At 36.0% G+C, this 15,924-nt stretch overlaps 2 protein-coding genes across 4 annotated transcripts in view; one reads left to right on the forward strand and one right to left on the reverse strand.

Moving 5' to 3' along the window:
- FAM133A (family with sequence similarity 133 member A) overlaps positions 1-12,116 on the reverse strand; it is a 43,892-nt gene extending 31,776 nt beyond the window's left edge. For 2 of the 3 annotated variants that reach the window (XM_070067142.1, XM_008273002.4), the window contains exons 1-3: positions 11,999-12,116; positions 11,525-11,593; positions 7,525-7,559 (exon numbers count right to left, since the gene is read on the reverse strand). The gene's annotated coding sequence lies outside the window, so the exon portion shown is untranslated. The remainder of the gene's footprint in view (positions 1-7,524; positions 7,560-11,524; positions 11,594-11,998) is intronic. The other variant, XM_051827415.2, reaches the window with a different exon arrangement.
- A 393-nt stretch (positions 12,117-12,509) lies between these two features.
- Positions 12,510-15,339, forward strand: NAP1L3 (nucleosome assembly protein 1 like 3). The gene has a single exon (XM_008273001.4). The coding sequence runs from the start codon at positions 12,981-12,983 to the stop codon at positions 14,502-14,504; it is 1,524 nt and encodes a 507-aa protein (XP_008271223.1). The 5' UTR covers positions 12,510-12,980; the 3' UTR covers positions 14,505-15,339.
- Positions 15,340-15,924: the final 585 nt, after the last annotated feature.

A 15,924-nucleotide genomic window follows, 5' to 3' on the forward strand; every position in this document is an offset into this window, starting at 1 on the left:
TCAAATAAATAAAATATATATTTTTTAAAAAATAAAGTTCCTACTTTGTAAAAGTGGTAATTACAGCATTATTTCAGCACTCTATATAAATTTTGATCACATAACAATCCAAATTTTGTTCATTATCCATTTTTCTAAAATGAGTCTAATTAGAAATAGGTTTATTATTTGAAAATTCAAGATATACAATTTATAATTTATTCAAAGAACCACTAGTATTTTGATATATATTTTCCTTTATATACCTATTACATGTAAAGCAATTTTCAGATAATCACTTTCTTGAAATATTAATCTCTAAAAGAGAATACTAATGAAACAGAAAGTTAAGTAAACAGACATTTTAATTTAATATTAAATATGAATATTCATTAGATTCAAAGATGTTTCTTCTGAAGACTCTGCATGGCCTCCTAGCTATTAATGAAGTATGTGAGGTGCTCCTATTTAGAAGAGGGTTGTTAAAACACTAATTATATAAGCCTGACAATTTAGTTTGTGACTGAGTATGTGGCAGTTATGCACCAGTAAATCTGGCACATTTAGAGGATAACTGATAGATAAGATTAGGACATAATTAAAGGCTAAATGGTTTTTACTTGAACAACAAGTAAAAACAGTCCAGCTGTCAGAAAACCAGTTCATTTGTTCAAGAAGTTAGTTTATTAGTAATAAGTGTGTTCTTGTACAGAGAAGCATTCTGTTTGAGAATAGCAGACTATACACTAGAACATAACTTGGTCCCTGTCTTAGGGAAATTTAAAATGCACTGAGAGAATGGATGAGTATGAGCACACTTAAGAAATGACCTATGGGACTCTGTTTTAATGCTTTTCCTAAAACATACACAGACTAAAACAATCTGAGTAGATTAGCCATGAAGGAAAGGGTAAGCATTCCTGAAGAATGTGCATTTAGTAAGGACTGATTGAGTATTTCCCATGTTACACTGGTATGTAACTTAGAGCTCACCATGGCTCTGTAAGGTGGGTTTTTGTTGTTATCCTCGTTTTAAGATGAGGAAACTGAGGTACATGGAGTTGAGAAATTTTCCCATGGTCACCAGAGGGTAAAAGATATGGCCTGCACTTACATGTAGGTTTGAAATATGACTAAATGTTTGTTATTACAGCAGAGACACAATAAGTGTTTTCAGGAAAATGCTTCAAAAGTCTATATGTACCTAGATATGAGAAGCTAAGAAGCAGCCTGGTGGCTGCTGCAAGCATACTGGTCAAGTAATATAATCATTTACGTAATGGTCTTTCATTCAGATTGCATCTTTCTTACAGAAAAGTCTGGCCACAAAATCATTTCATCAGATAATGACACAGTGTTTAGTGGGGTATTTGGTTACCTTTAAATACAGACTACTAAATTAGTCTTTGAGATAGACAAGCAGTTTTCAGAGAAGACATATAAACCTGCTCGATAGAATGGTTTTGCAATTTTGTTTACATTTGTGTTTTTGTTGTTGTTTTAAAAAACTATTTGAAAGAGAAGGAGAGAAGGAAAGAAGTAGGGAGGGGGAGAGGGGAGAGGGGAATAATGACCATGGTTGTCCCTTAACTCCAGTTTCAGTGTTTCTGTCCAGGAGTTAGTTCACTTTTTTCATTAAGGATGATATGGTAGAATGTTTAAGAACCCAGCATCTGGAGTCAAATCACCTGTGACCCTGAGCAAGTTATTTACTGATATGATTATAACATTACATAGGACAGTATGCAGATACTATGAAGATAATAATAAAATCCTCAATGGGTTCATTAAAATCAAACAGTAAAAGCATAACACTTGGTCCCAGGCTACACTGAAAATGATTAAGCTAATTGGTGTTATTCAGTGACAGTTGTGAACACATACTAAACAATGCTTAGGATAATAATCTATTATTAGAGGACCTGAGCAACCTTTGTTATTCTTTAATCTGTCTCTAAAATGTAACATTTAATGAAAATTAATTTTGAATATTTAATGATATATGTAAAGATGTATTAACCGGAATTGTTTTTAGTGATGAATACCTGAAAACACCTAGAATATACATCCACAGGAAAGCCTCAGTCTCCCCAGTGTGTATAAGGAGATAGAACCAGATGTTTTCTAAAATCCCTCCCATCCCAACAAGGACAAATTTTCACACAATTGTTAGATTTTGGATCATTATAAGAAAAACTAAGATAATTATTTAAATTTAAAATAGTAGATGCATATTTAAAATTAACATGGGGCAGGCATTTGTGAAGCAGTTAAGATGTACCTTGAGACACTGGCTCTCATATCAAAATCCTGGGTTCATGTCTCAGCTCCACTCAATTCCAGCTTCCCGCTAATGTACCCCGGGGCAGATAACTCACATAGTTGGGAGCTTGCCACCCATGTGGGAGACCTGGACTGAGTTTGTAGTTCCCAGATTCAACCTAGGCTAGACCCAGTCATTGTGGTCATTTAGAAAGTGAGCAAGAGGATGGGAGTTCTCTGTCAGTCAGCCTCTATTTCTCATAATAAATAAAACGTAAAAAAAAAAAAATCAGCCACAAGGCATAAGACACTAAACTTAACACATATTTAAAAAGTAAAAAAAAATTTTTTTGATTATCAAGAACAGAAGACATTATTTGACAAATTTGGAGTTATATTTTAAGGTACATGTAGTTAATTGTATACAACTCTTATATTTTTCACCTCCATAATGTAATAAAAAATAATGTGGTCATAAATAAACATGATACAGCAGGTCTGAGGTTTACAAAGCAATAGTTGTCTGATTCAGGATTTAAAAGTTTTAAAATTCAGGTTTAAAAGTTTTTGATGAAGAAATGGGAATGTATATGACATAAAATATTAAAACAATACATTTATGTTAAAGTATGTTTTTTCTCTTCTTTTAAGAGGAGAAATTTTATAAACATATGATGTCAAACAGGATAAGTAGCTATTTGGCCTTTTGAACAGTAAGGATTATTATTATTATTATTAGTAGTAGTAGTAGTATCAAGGAGTTGCCACATCCATGAAATTTCCAACTTCACGGTAATTAAATTCAAAAATCTCTATTTATAGATTCCCGTACTGCTTACAAAAGGTAATTGACGGGCCGGTGCCGCGGCTCACTAGGCTAATCCTCCACCTAGCGGCACCGGCACACCGGGTTCTAGTCCCGGTCGGGGCGCGGGATTCTGTCCCGGTTGCCCCTCTTCCAGGCCAGCTCTCTGCTGTGGCCAGGGAGTGCAGTGGAGGATGGCCCAAGTCCTTGGGCCCTGCACCCCATGGGAGACCAGGATAAGTACCTGGCTCCTGCCATCGGATCAGCATGGTGCGCCGGCCTCAGCGCGCTGGCCACGGCGGCCATTGGAGGGTGAACCAACGGCAAAAGGAAGACCTTTCTCTCTGTCTCTCTCTCTCACTGTCCACTCTGCCTGTCAAAAAAAAAAAAAAAAAAAAAGGTAATTGACAGCATAAGCAGAAGAAAATGATGAGAGTGACTTGAGACTATATAACAAGAAAGATTTTGTCATACAAAATCCTAATAATATAAAAATATTAAAATGATATTGAATTTGTGTTTTATGTGCCACAAATAACCCCATTTAGCAAATAAATTGTCCAGTATCTAATTAGAGCCCAGGAATTCTGACTTCAGAGCCTGTACTAAATCAATTATGTCATAATGTTACAGAGGGAAATCAAATGCTGAAATTTCATTATTATTAGCATTCTCTTCTTTTTAACTTGAAGGAAAGGTTTTGTAAATTGTATATATGCTGTTTAGTACAAAAATGACTATCATATCTGAAGAACTGTGGATGTATTTGTTCCCACCAGCAGAAATATTTTCAGAAGCACAACACTAACTTTTCCTCAGAAGAGGAAGCTAATAAAATTAACTAAATATATTTCAGTATTCAGGATAATATTTTCAGAAAATGCCAATGTAAATTTTTACTGTATCCAAATAAATCAAAAAGCTTAGAAATATTTTTGCAGTAATGCATGTATAAGCATCATTAATTAATGAAATCTTTTATTTTCCCTCCCTTTTTAGAATTAAATAAGATACTTTCAAATTTGTAGCTATAAATATTTGCTTTAATTTTAGTGTAGAATTCCTCAGATGAGTTCTACAAGAAAAAGATTTTTGAGTGTCCATGTAAAAGTATTCCAAGTGATGTGGTTTTACATTTTTGAACAATGCATGCTATTATTAAGTTTAACACTATCACAAGCAGCAAAAGCCAAAATAGAAAAAATGAAACTACAACAAATTAAAAAGCTTTTTAATAGCAAAGGAAATAATCAACAGAGTGAAGAAACAACCTGTGGAATGGGAGAATATATTTGTAATCCATGTATCTAATAAGGGCTTAAATTTGAAATATACAAGGAACTCAAACAACTCAATAGTAAGAAAAATCCACTTTTAAAAATGAACATAGGTCGTAAATAGATATGTTCAAAGGAAAACACATGAATAGCCTCGTTGATCATCAGGGGAATGTGAATTAAAATCCCAATAAGATATTACCATCTAGAATGGTTATTATGAAAACACAAAATAACAAGTATTGGCAAGGATGTGGAAAATGGAGACCTCCTTGTATACTGCTGGAAGGAATGTAAATTGCTTTAGCCATTATGGAAAAACAGTATTGAAATTCTTCAATAAACTAAAAAACTGTCATATGATTCAACAATCCAACTACTGGGTATATATCCAAAGAATATGAAATTAGTATGTCAAGAGATATCTGCACTCCTATGTTCACTCCCACATTATTCACAATAGTTAAGATAGAGAATCAACCTAAGTGTCCATCAATGGATAATGCATAAAGAAAATGTGGTGTATATATACACAATAGTATACTAGTCACCTTTTTTTTTTTAATTTTTTTGACAGACAGAGTGGACAGTGAGAGAGAGAGAGCGAGAAAGGTCTTCCTTTGCCGTTGGTTCACCCTCCAATGGCCGCCGTGGCCAGCGCGCTGAGGCCGGCGCACCATGCTGATCCGATGGCAGGAGCCAGGTACTTATCCTGGTCTCCCATGGGGTGCAGGGCCCAAGGACTTGGGCCATCCTCCACTGCACTCCCTGGCCACAGCAGAGAGCTGGCCTGGAAGAGGGGCAACCGGGACAGAATCCGGCGCCCCGACCGGGACTAGAACCTGGTGTGCCGGCGCCGCAAGGCGGAGGATTAGCCTAGTGAGCCGCGGCGCCGGCCTACTATTCACCTTTAAAAATTAAATAAATTTTATCATCTGTGACAACATGGATGAACATACAGTATATTATGCTAAGAAAAAGAAGTCAGGCACAGAAAAACAAATACCATATGGCCTCACTTTTATGTGGACAATAAAAAAGTGAACTCACAGAAACAGATAATAAATTTGTGGTTACCAGAGGGTGGGGGATAGGGAAGACATTGGTCAAAGTACACAAAATTTCTTTTAGACCAAATGAATAAGTTTAAGAGGTTGACTGCATCATGATGACTATGGTTAATAACAATATATTATATAACTGAAAATTCCTGACAATAGATTTTAAATGTCCTCACCACAAAAAAAAAAAAATGATATGTATGTGAGACAATGCATCTCTTAAAAGCTTGATTCAGCTTTTCTACAATGTATTTATCATGTTTAAGTCACAACTATATACAATTTTTACTCAATTAAAAATGTTAAAATTATCATTACATCAAATATCTAAACTAAGAACTGATTGTCCTTATCTGCCATTACATTAACTGTAACTGTTTTTTTAAGATTTATACAGTTAGGACTACTGACAGAACTGTAATTCTCAAATATTTCTTTTCAAAAAATTCAAACAGGATAGCTACAAACCATATTCTGTTCATTTGGGTACATCTTTATTATAGAAATGAGTATTAAATAAAGTATTCTTTACCTTGTAAAACAACGCAAAATACAACAATTTTTTTTAAGTTTTTATTTAATTTCTTTATTTGAAAAGCAGAGACAGTCAGAGACAGGTAGACAGACACAGATTTCCCATCTGCTGTTTCATTTCCCAAATGCTTGTAACAACCAGAGCTGGGGCAGACCAAGCCAGTAGTTGGGAACTCAGTCTGGTCTCTCACGGTGTATAGTGACCCAACCATTTGAGTTATCATCTGTTGCCTTCCAGGGTATGCATTGGCAAAAAGCTGGAATCAGGAGCAGAGCTGTAACTTGAACCCAGGCACTCTGATATGGAATGTGGGCATCTCATGAGGCATCTTAACCACCACTGAGCCAAATACCCACCCCCAAACAATTGACATTTTACTATTCCTTTTTAAATCATAATTTGTTAGCAGATTGAGACTACTTTGTATTTCCATTTTAGCAAGATATTTTGTATCAGATGTGAGAACAACTAAGACATTATTTGCTTCCGAATAATGCTACTACCATTCAGGTGGCTGGGCTGTAGATAGCTACACATTGGCAACTCCACAAAACAGAATATTTATATGACTTGTCTGCATGTACTTCCTAGAGTTTTACTGCTGTCATCTTCCCCTTTCTCTCAGACATATGGGAGCAGAAATAAAAAGGTAAACAATGAAAATCTAGCTGCTGTAACTGTTTCACTGTAATGAAATTATATTTTCCCACAATTTGGTTTTCATTCCTTCTCAAATCTAACGACTGGTAGCTACCTATTATTAAGTCATTAGCATCAATATACAATGAAACACAATAGAGAGCCCAACAAAAACTAACACATATATGAACATCTAAATTTTGACAAATGAGAAAAGGCAATTCAGTGGAGAAAGGACAGTCTTTTGAACAAATAGAGCTGGAACAATTGAATAGTTAATCCCTACTTGTATCATATTAAGTAAAGATGAGATCTAAATGCAAAACCTAAAAGTATGAAATTTCTGGAAAGAAACTTTGTGACCTTGGGGAGGCAAAAATTTCTTACAGATAACACTAAATTATATAGAAGAAAAAAGAAGACAAATGGTTTCATCAGAATTACAAATTTTCAGGGATAAAACTTAAAGATATCCAATAAGATGCCTGTGTCACATATCAGAGTACCCTGGGTTTAATTCCTGGCTCTGCTTCTGACTCAAGCTTCCTGCTAATGCAGACCTGGGAGACAGTGGTGATGGCTCAAGTAATTAAAGTTCTGCCACCCACCTCAGAGACCTGGATTTAGTTTCTGGCTCCTAACTTTTTCTGGGCTCTGGCTACTGTGGCCATTTGTGGAGTGAATGAGAAGATGGTTCTCTCTCTCTCTCTCTCTCCTGTATGTGTGTGTGTCTGTGTGTGTGTGTGTGCATTTCTGTGTCACTCAAATAAGTAAAAATTATATATATATACATATATATGTATATAAACTTTCACTCTCTGAAAACAGCAAAGGCAACGTTAAAAGGGTTCTAAGAAAATCCACAGGTTCAGTAAAAAATATTTGTAAAGGTGACATAACTGGTAGAAATGGAAAACAACCACTTTGGGAAACAAGTAATTTCTTAAAATTCAAACATACACCTACCATGTGATCCAGCCATTCCACTCCTAGGTATTTTTCTAAAAGAAATGAAAACATATGTCTGTACAAAGACTTGTATACAAATGATCATAGCGGCATTATCCATAGAAGCCTGAAACTCAGAACACAAATATCCATCAATGAATTGTGCTATGTCCAAGTAATGGATAACTACTCAGCAACAAATAAGAAAAAAAAATTAATATACATGGCAACATAGGTGAATATTAAAATAATAATGCCAGTGAAAGAAGACAGGCAAAAAGAGAAGTATACTCCATGATTTCATTTTTATAAAATTCTAAAAAATGCGAATTATTGGATTAGAAAAGAGATCTATGATGCCTAACAAAAAGGATAGGAACTGAAAGGGGCATAATGAAACTTTTGGGGCAGGTGAAAATTTTCATTTTATTGACTGTGGTGATGCTTTCACAGATATATACACTTCTCAAAGCTTACAAAATAACACACTTTACTAGCAGTTATCTTGTGTCTATTATACTTCAGTAAAATTATTTTTAAGACAATTAACTTATGTATTCATATAAAACCTTTGTAGAAGAACCAAAAACAAAAAAAGAAGAGGAAAAAGGAGAAGGAGAAAGAAGGAAGGTAGGGGAAGGAAAGAGTTTAAAAATGAATGAATCTGCTATATTTAATTTCTTAGATATCTCCGGCAAAAGAATATGTTGCTTTACTTGTTATTGTGTATTTCGCATGTGTATTTGTGTCACAGGGATGGAAGGTGGAGGGGATCATGTATAGCTTGATATCAGGGAAGGTACAAACATATCAAAGAACTATGCTCAGCTTGAGTAAGTTCAGAGATTCTGTGTTAAGAAACATCTCATGTAGGAGAAGGAACATTCAACTCTCTCCCCAAAATAGCATTAAATAATGGAACAGAGAATATATCATGATGCAAGTAATTTACACATGAGGGTGTTTCAGAAAGTTCATTGAAATGGAATTAAGAGAGTATTTTGGTGCAAAAATGTTTTGAAATTCATGCACAGTTATTTCCATAACACATGTTTTCCACAAGCCTTTTGAGGATCCCTACTATAACTTTATGAAGAAAATTAAGCAAATGATATGTTAGAATTAATACTTATATTCACAATAGAAAATTTATGGCATAATCAAACAAATTGATTTTATGAAGAAAAAGTTTATTTTGTTTTAGGGACCTACTATATAAAATTAAATAAACTAATAGACAAAAATCTACAAAAATAAAAAGATGTTGTGAGATACATAAGGCAGTGTTTACACAAAAATATTGTGGTTGGAAATCAGTCTCGACATGCAATTATTTTCATAGTCTATAGTTAGGAAATAAAATACATCCAAATTGAAAAATCACATTAGTTCATTATCATTATTTTTGAATAAGTTTGCTACACATTTTTTTCCTCTTTCTCCAAACTTTTCCAGTATCAGTGTGAGTGATTAAGTACTAATCTTTGAAAAGCATCCAAACAACCTTCCAAGTAGATAACTTTATAATAAAATCTGTAATTGAGTCACACTTGTGCAATATCATGAGTTGAAACAGAGGTATTTTATAAGTGTGTAAAGGAAATAAAGTGGAATAGCATTGGTTCAAGGCACTTAAATGGAATTGGGAAGCACTTATTAAACAGGTCCCAAATACATCCACAAGTGAGGTACAACCACAGTTGAACTTTTAAGTTGAACTTTTGAACTGAAGTATCTGCACATACCATACCAGGGTAAATGCTGACCTTACGAACTGAAGAGTGCTGCAATTTCAGTAAAGAAATTCCCTAATCTTTCTAGCAGTTTGTGAGGTCATCCCACTCACTTCCTAAGACTGTTCTCCATCCCTTTCTTGCAAACTCTTGCCAGTGCCTGAATGATAATTCTTGACAAACAGGAGATGAACTTAACTGCCCCCTTGAAGTTTAAGCTAGAAAAACACACACCCTTTCGGGGCACATTTTCAAGGCTACTTGAATTTTTTGTCTCCCAGACTGTAATGGTCATAAATGTAATTACATAAATGTAATTATTAGTTATCTATGACTAATTTGATTTTGTCTTGGTTGATAGCAGCCATGGTTGCCTTATCATGGTCAAAGTCATTGTACCTTTAGAATTTCACCGCCTTTTAATTTCTAATTCAGTGGAAAACAATCAAACAACATGAATAGATAATATTCAGTGAACAATAAACATGAAAAAACATTCAGTCTTACTACTAATATAAGAAATACAAATACATAATATTGAAAAATGTATTTGGCGTTGTTCATCTAAAAATGTGAATGGCAATCACTTCTTCATGTATTTATAGTTATTTTTAATTATTCCTTTGTAGTTCTTAGTAGTTAACTATTCTATCTAGCTTTTTTAATGATATCATGTTAATATATACATTTTTAATGTATCATTTCCACAAAATAAAAGCTTATTTTTAAACTACCTAATTAGTTTTGTGCGTAAAAATTCTGACCTATGGAACAAAAAGGAGAGAATTAAGAAATGGACCCAGGCAAATCAGTTAATATGATTAATTTGGAATTTCAAATAAGTATGGAGTATACATATTCTCAAATAAATGATACTCAAAGAATTAGCTGACAAAAATGAACTTCAAAAATCTGGATCTTTAACATCACTAACTCCTAAATACCAACTCCCAATAGTACAACATCTAACATGCATATAAAATCATTAAAATACTGTAATCTGGATTCCTATCTTATCACTAACTCTAAGACTAATCTTTGATGGTACAAAGTTTAACATATATAAAAAAGCCATCAACATAAGAGAATTTGTTTAAAGATATCCATCACTTTACGTGAAAATAATAAGCTGCAGAATAATATTTATGGTAAAACCCATTGATTTAAATGACTGTTCTATAGAAAATGCTTTCATTAAAATTGTGAAATGAAAACATATGCATCCAGTTAAGTTTTACTCACTATTATACTGGCATCCACTACAACGAGTGCCTGGTACGTGACAAGCACAAAAATATATTAGTTGAATGATTAAATGAGCTCTTATGCACTATTGGTGGGACTGTAAATGGTTATAATCTTTCTAGAGAGAGTTTATCAGTCCGTATGAAATGCTAAAATGAACACACAATTTAATTTAGTCCAGCACCCCTGCTTAGTAATCTATCTTATTACAAATTTTCATAAGTGCACCTGCTCTGGTTGCCTAGGAGCAATATTTTTTACAAGTAAAAAAGTATTGATATAAGTGGAGAGATAGTGTGGAAAGAGTTACCATACAACAGGAATTAGATGAAATAAATTAAGACAACTATTTCCATGGAATATGCCTCTATTTAAAAATTAGATGTTGATCATTTTCCATGAACCGTATAGTCATAATTAAATGATAAATGAATGAGCAGGTTACAAAACATACTAAAATGTCACATAGACAAAATTATATACATATATATGCAGGTGTTTATAAATATGCACAAGAAATCTCTAGAAGGAATTGCACCCAAAATGCTAGCAACAGTTATCATTCTGTTGTTAAGATTGTGTTTTTCCAATCATTGGAATTTTTCTCTACTGGGGTTTTATCTTTACAATGTTCATATACTTTTACAATCAGCGCTAAGGAGTAAAAGTAAATGCATTTACAAAATTTAAAAGCATTCCCTAACTTTAAAAAAAATGTGTAACTAAATGTCAAAGCACAAATTCTATAAAAATGTAATATAAAATTATCTCACTTTAACATAGTTTCATTCAAAATGAATAATTCATCACATTTTATGTCTTGTTACTTGTATTCTATGACCAAGTTTATATAGTGAATGTGGTTAAGTAGTTGTTTTGTACATTAGTATGCCAAATCACTTCTGTGAATTTTTCTGTTCCCATAGAAATATCAAGATATCATCCAATTAAATCTCTAAAATACTATCCTGTGAATTTTTACTCAAATACAAATGGGTTATCCCTGTCATTCATAAAAATGGGCTAAATGCATTCCTTACCTTTCAGTGAAAAGTAAACACTGGTCTTTTGGGTTTACCAAGGGAGTTGTTCTGTAGCAGAAAAGAATCCTGTAAATAAAAACAACACATATCTATCTTTAAACTTCATTTTGCGAAAGTTTGTTCACATATTACTGGACTTGTAAGTCATACTTTAATATGGCTGGAATTTTACAATACTAGAAGGAAACTGGTGGCAGATTACATTTTATATGCTGACAGAGGATGCACTTTCATTAGCACAAATTCCCCCTCCCCCCCATCCTGCTGTTCCTGGAATTGAAACCTGCTGCACAAAAGTATAAAACAAACAGTCTTCTTTTTAATATTAGCAATATTGAATACCCCTTTTTTATTTACAAGGTTATTGCAAGCCTTGAGAAGGGCTATGTGGCGCGTTAGCAACAAGGTTGGGGTATATTATATGCCAGCTTAGAAAATAGAAATAAAATAAAAATGGTGTAACTGACTCACGGCAACATGGGTTCGCAAACCTTGTAGATGGATACAAACCAGGCTTGCCAAACATCACAGACAGCACTTATTAAATCTGCTACGTGGAATGCAATATGCCTGCTGTCTAGCCCCTCCCCCGTCCCAATAAACGACTGCCCCTTTTTCTCCCAGTGTAAAAGTAGATGCTCACAGAGCAGAGGAATAACGCTTTTCCTAAGAAAGAAATCATCCATAGTCACACTACCCATTGACTCCATTTAGAAAATTTTCATCCAATTTTTTCAAAACGTTTTTTTTTTTTTTTTTGTCAAGAGGCCCGTGACAAACCAAGCGGGAATTCAGGATGGGCGGATAGAAGGAAGACACTCCTCTTCTTATGTGGTTAAAAAACTATGGCTTGTATTTTTTTTTTAACCTCGTGTCTGCGCTTTTTGTGAATTATAAAATCACAAAGATAAATTTTGGGAGGGGGGGCTTCCAAGGGTTCGAGTCTCACCCACCAAAGAGCGTCTGGGAAGATGGGCGGAGCCTTGGTGTATGTGTTGCGGGGGGAACCGTTGCGTTTGGCCTTTCGTTGGACATATCGTTTGTCAATCAAGGTTGTCCAGCAAATAAGGAGCCAACTAAAGGCACGCTGGGTAGGAAATTAACGGGCAGTCTAAGTGTGAAGGGGAGGGGGCTCGCGATCCCAAGCGAGAAGAGATCTCGGGGTCTCATACTGCGCCATTCGACTGCGGCACGCTTAGGTCGGCCGTGGCTGCTGCCTGGAGAGGCCTTGCCGCCGCCACTCTCGTCCAGGCCGCCAGTGCCTCTGCCGTCTCGCCTCCGCCGCCGCCGCCGCCGGAGCCTCGGTCCCAGCCCCATCCCGCCGTGCGCTGCTGCTGCTGCCTTCCCCGCGGCCGCCGCCGCTGCCGCAAGCATCCGTGAGTCATTTTCTGCCCATCTCTGGGCGCGCGCTCTCTGCGGTAGTCACCACTTAAGAGGTTTACAGGCTTTCCATATGGCTGAAGCGGATCTTAAAATGGTCTTGGAACCTGTCGCCGAGGGGGTTGCTGAAGAGGAGATGGCTAGCTCGGCTAGTGATTCTGGGGCAGAATCTGAGAGCAGTTCTAGCAGCAGGTGCAGCAGCAACAGCAGCAGCAGCAGCAACAGCAGCAGTTGCAGCAGCCGCAGCCGCTTATATAAAAAGAGGAGGTTTCCCGAGCCTTCCAGAGGGGTTCAGCGGGCTCCACTGCGTAGAAATTTCGTGGATAGGCTACCTCAGGCAGTTAGAAATCGTGTGCAGGCACTCAGAAATATTCAAGATGAATGTGACAAGGTAGATGCCCTGTTCTTAAAGGCAATTCATGATCTTGAAAGAAAATATGCTGAACTCAATAAGCCTCTATATGATAAGCGATTTCAGATCATCAATGCAGAATATGAGCCTACAGAGGAAGAATGTGAATGGAATTCCGAGGACGAGGAGTTCAGCAGTGATGAGGAGGTGCGGGATGACAGCCCTAGTGAAATGCCTCCTTTAGAGGGTGAGGAAGATAACCCCAAAGAAACAACTGAGGTAAAAGCTGAAGAGAAGGAAGCTCTTAAAGAAGTTCCTGGGGTAAAGGCTGCAGAAGAGGAAGTTCTTGAAGAATTTCCTGAGGTAGAGACTGAAGAAAAGGATGTTCTCCAAGAAATCCCTGAGGCAAAGGCCCAAGGAGAGGAAAAAGCAGATTCTAAAGCTTGTATGCAGACACTGCCTGAAGTAAAGGAAGACTCTAAAGCAGTCCCCCAGGTAAAGGCAGAAAATGCTGAACAGCCCAAAGCAGCAAAATCGAAGGCAAGGGCTCCTGCGAGAGAGACTCATAAAAGACTTCCTGAGACAAGGCCTAAAGAAAGAGTGAATCTTAAAAGAGCTAGGAAGGGAAAGCCTAAAAGAGAAGATCCTAAAGGCATTCCTGATTATTGGCTGAATGTTTTAAAGAATGTTGACAGGCTGGGGCCTATGATTCAGAAATATGACGAGCCCATTCTGAAGTTCTTGTCTGATGTTAGCCTGAAGTTCTCAAAACCTGGCCAGCCTATAAGCTACACTTTTGAATTTCATTTTCTACCAAATCCATATTTTAGAAATGAGCTGCTCATGAAAACATACATAATAAAGTCAAAACCAGATCACAACGATCCCTTCTTCTCTTGGGGATGGGAAATTGAAGACTGCAAAGGCTGCAAGATAGACTGGAGAAGAGGAAAGGACGTTACCGTGACAACCACCCACAGCCGCACAACTGCTACTGGAGAAACTGAAATCTTACCAAGAGTGGTTCCTAATGCATCATTCTTCAATTTCTTTAGCCCTCCTGAGATCCCTAATATCGGGAAGCTGGAACCACGGGAAGATGCCATCCTTGATGAGGACTTCGAAATTGGTCAAATTTTACATGATAATGTTATCCTGAAATCAATCTACTACTATACTGGAGAAGTCAATGGTACCTACTATCATGATGGCAGAGATTATGGAAACAGGAAGTATCGAAAATAAAAAGGCTGGCTGAAAGATTTTTTTCAAGAATCGCAAAAGTTCAAGCAGAAGTGAAGCAGGTTAATATCATTTAGAAAAAAAAAAAAAAAAAACCTGACCTATAACTTGAGCACTATTGTCCCTTACAGTATTGTGTTCTCATGTTTTCTTGGTATTTGATTTTAAAAATTGTTGCAAAAATTTCTAAGTATCAGTTTGTTAAACTGTGATATTCTTGAAAATATGTAAACTTATGTCAGTTATCTAAAGCATGTTAGTTTGGTGCTACAGAGTATTAATTTTTGTGAAGTCTTTTTGTCATGTTACTATTTGATTATGGCTGTGAAAATTGTCAGAATTGTTAACTGAGACAAATACCTGCTTGAAAAAAAAGTTCCTAATGTACCAATGCATTTTTTTTCTCTTCCAGCCCAGAAGACTGAGGGTTTAAATCTGCTTGCACTGTATGTGCCTTTGTTACTTTGCTATAGAAATATAGTACTTATATTAACTAGAAGAGTGCATTGTGAAATTTGCTTGAAAAAAGATGACCATACTTTTAAGAATGTCTGTCAAGGCCATGTTTGATTTCTGTGAATTTGTTTATTTTACAGAGTCGTCTATAAATTTAATCATATTGGAGTTATTGTTTACCACTGAAGTGTTAATGTGAAATAGTATTTTTTAAAAAGTTTACTCATCTTATATTGTATAATTGTAAATTTAATGCATTTTCTCTGTAATATGTTCCTTACCTTTCTCTAAAAATGATCACTTTACATCATTTGATACTTTTTTCATGTCCTTTTTTGCAACCCAAAATACATGTTAAAATAAAATGTGCCATGCTACAAAACACTAGCATTTTTCTCTTGTAAAAAATCTGATGTTTAATATAGAAAAAAGTAGAACATACTGAGGGAAAGAAAATTTTAACAAAAAATAACTATTGTTAAGCTTCTGATAATAATTCTCAGATCTTAGCTTTTCTGTTGGAGTATACCCATTCAGGTTATTGCAGGGAAATGGGACAGGGGAGGAGGAAGAAGAGGAAAAGGGAGGGAAGGAAGGGGTACTGGAGGAGGAAAAGGGAAGCAGTTGGGGAGGAGCGAAAGAGGAGGAATGGGGGTCAGGGCAAGGGAAGGTTGGGGTGGGAAGGGAGGTGAGGGCAGGAGAGGGAGGGGATAGAGAGTGTCTCACGCAGAAAGGCCTGTTATATAGGTTGTTTTCACATGCCTCGGGGCCCTCCTTTACCTTGATTTGGGAGGAGGTGACACTACCTTAGCTTTTATCTTCCCAGTGATATGCTCTCAACTGTTCTGTGACACCATACAGCTGGTCCCAGGATAATTAGATCCTGAGATTTGAAATCAATATGAGGAGCAGTTTAACAGGGAGCTTTGCACTGAGCACAAAGGCACAAGCGTAACAGATAAGAAAG

The sequence above is a fragment of the Oryctolagus cuniculus genome, chromosome X, assembly GCF_964237555.1.
Source record: "Oryctolagus cuniculus chromosome X, mOryCun1.1, whole genome shotgun sequence".
Classification (NCBI taxonomy): Eukaryota; Metazoa; Chordata; class Mammalia; order Lagomorpha; family Leporidae; genus Oryctolagus; species Oryctolagus cuniculus.

What these genes read in the sequence shown, in the direction of transcription:
- NAP1L3 (XM_008273001.4), top strand. Translation starts at nt 12,981, where the DNA reads ATGGCTGAAGCGGATCTTAAAATGGTCTTGGAACCTGTCGCCGAGGGG.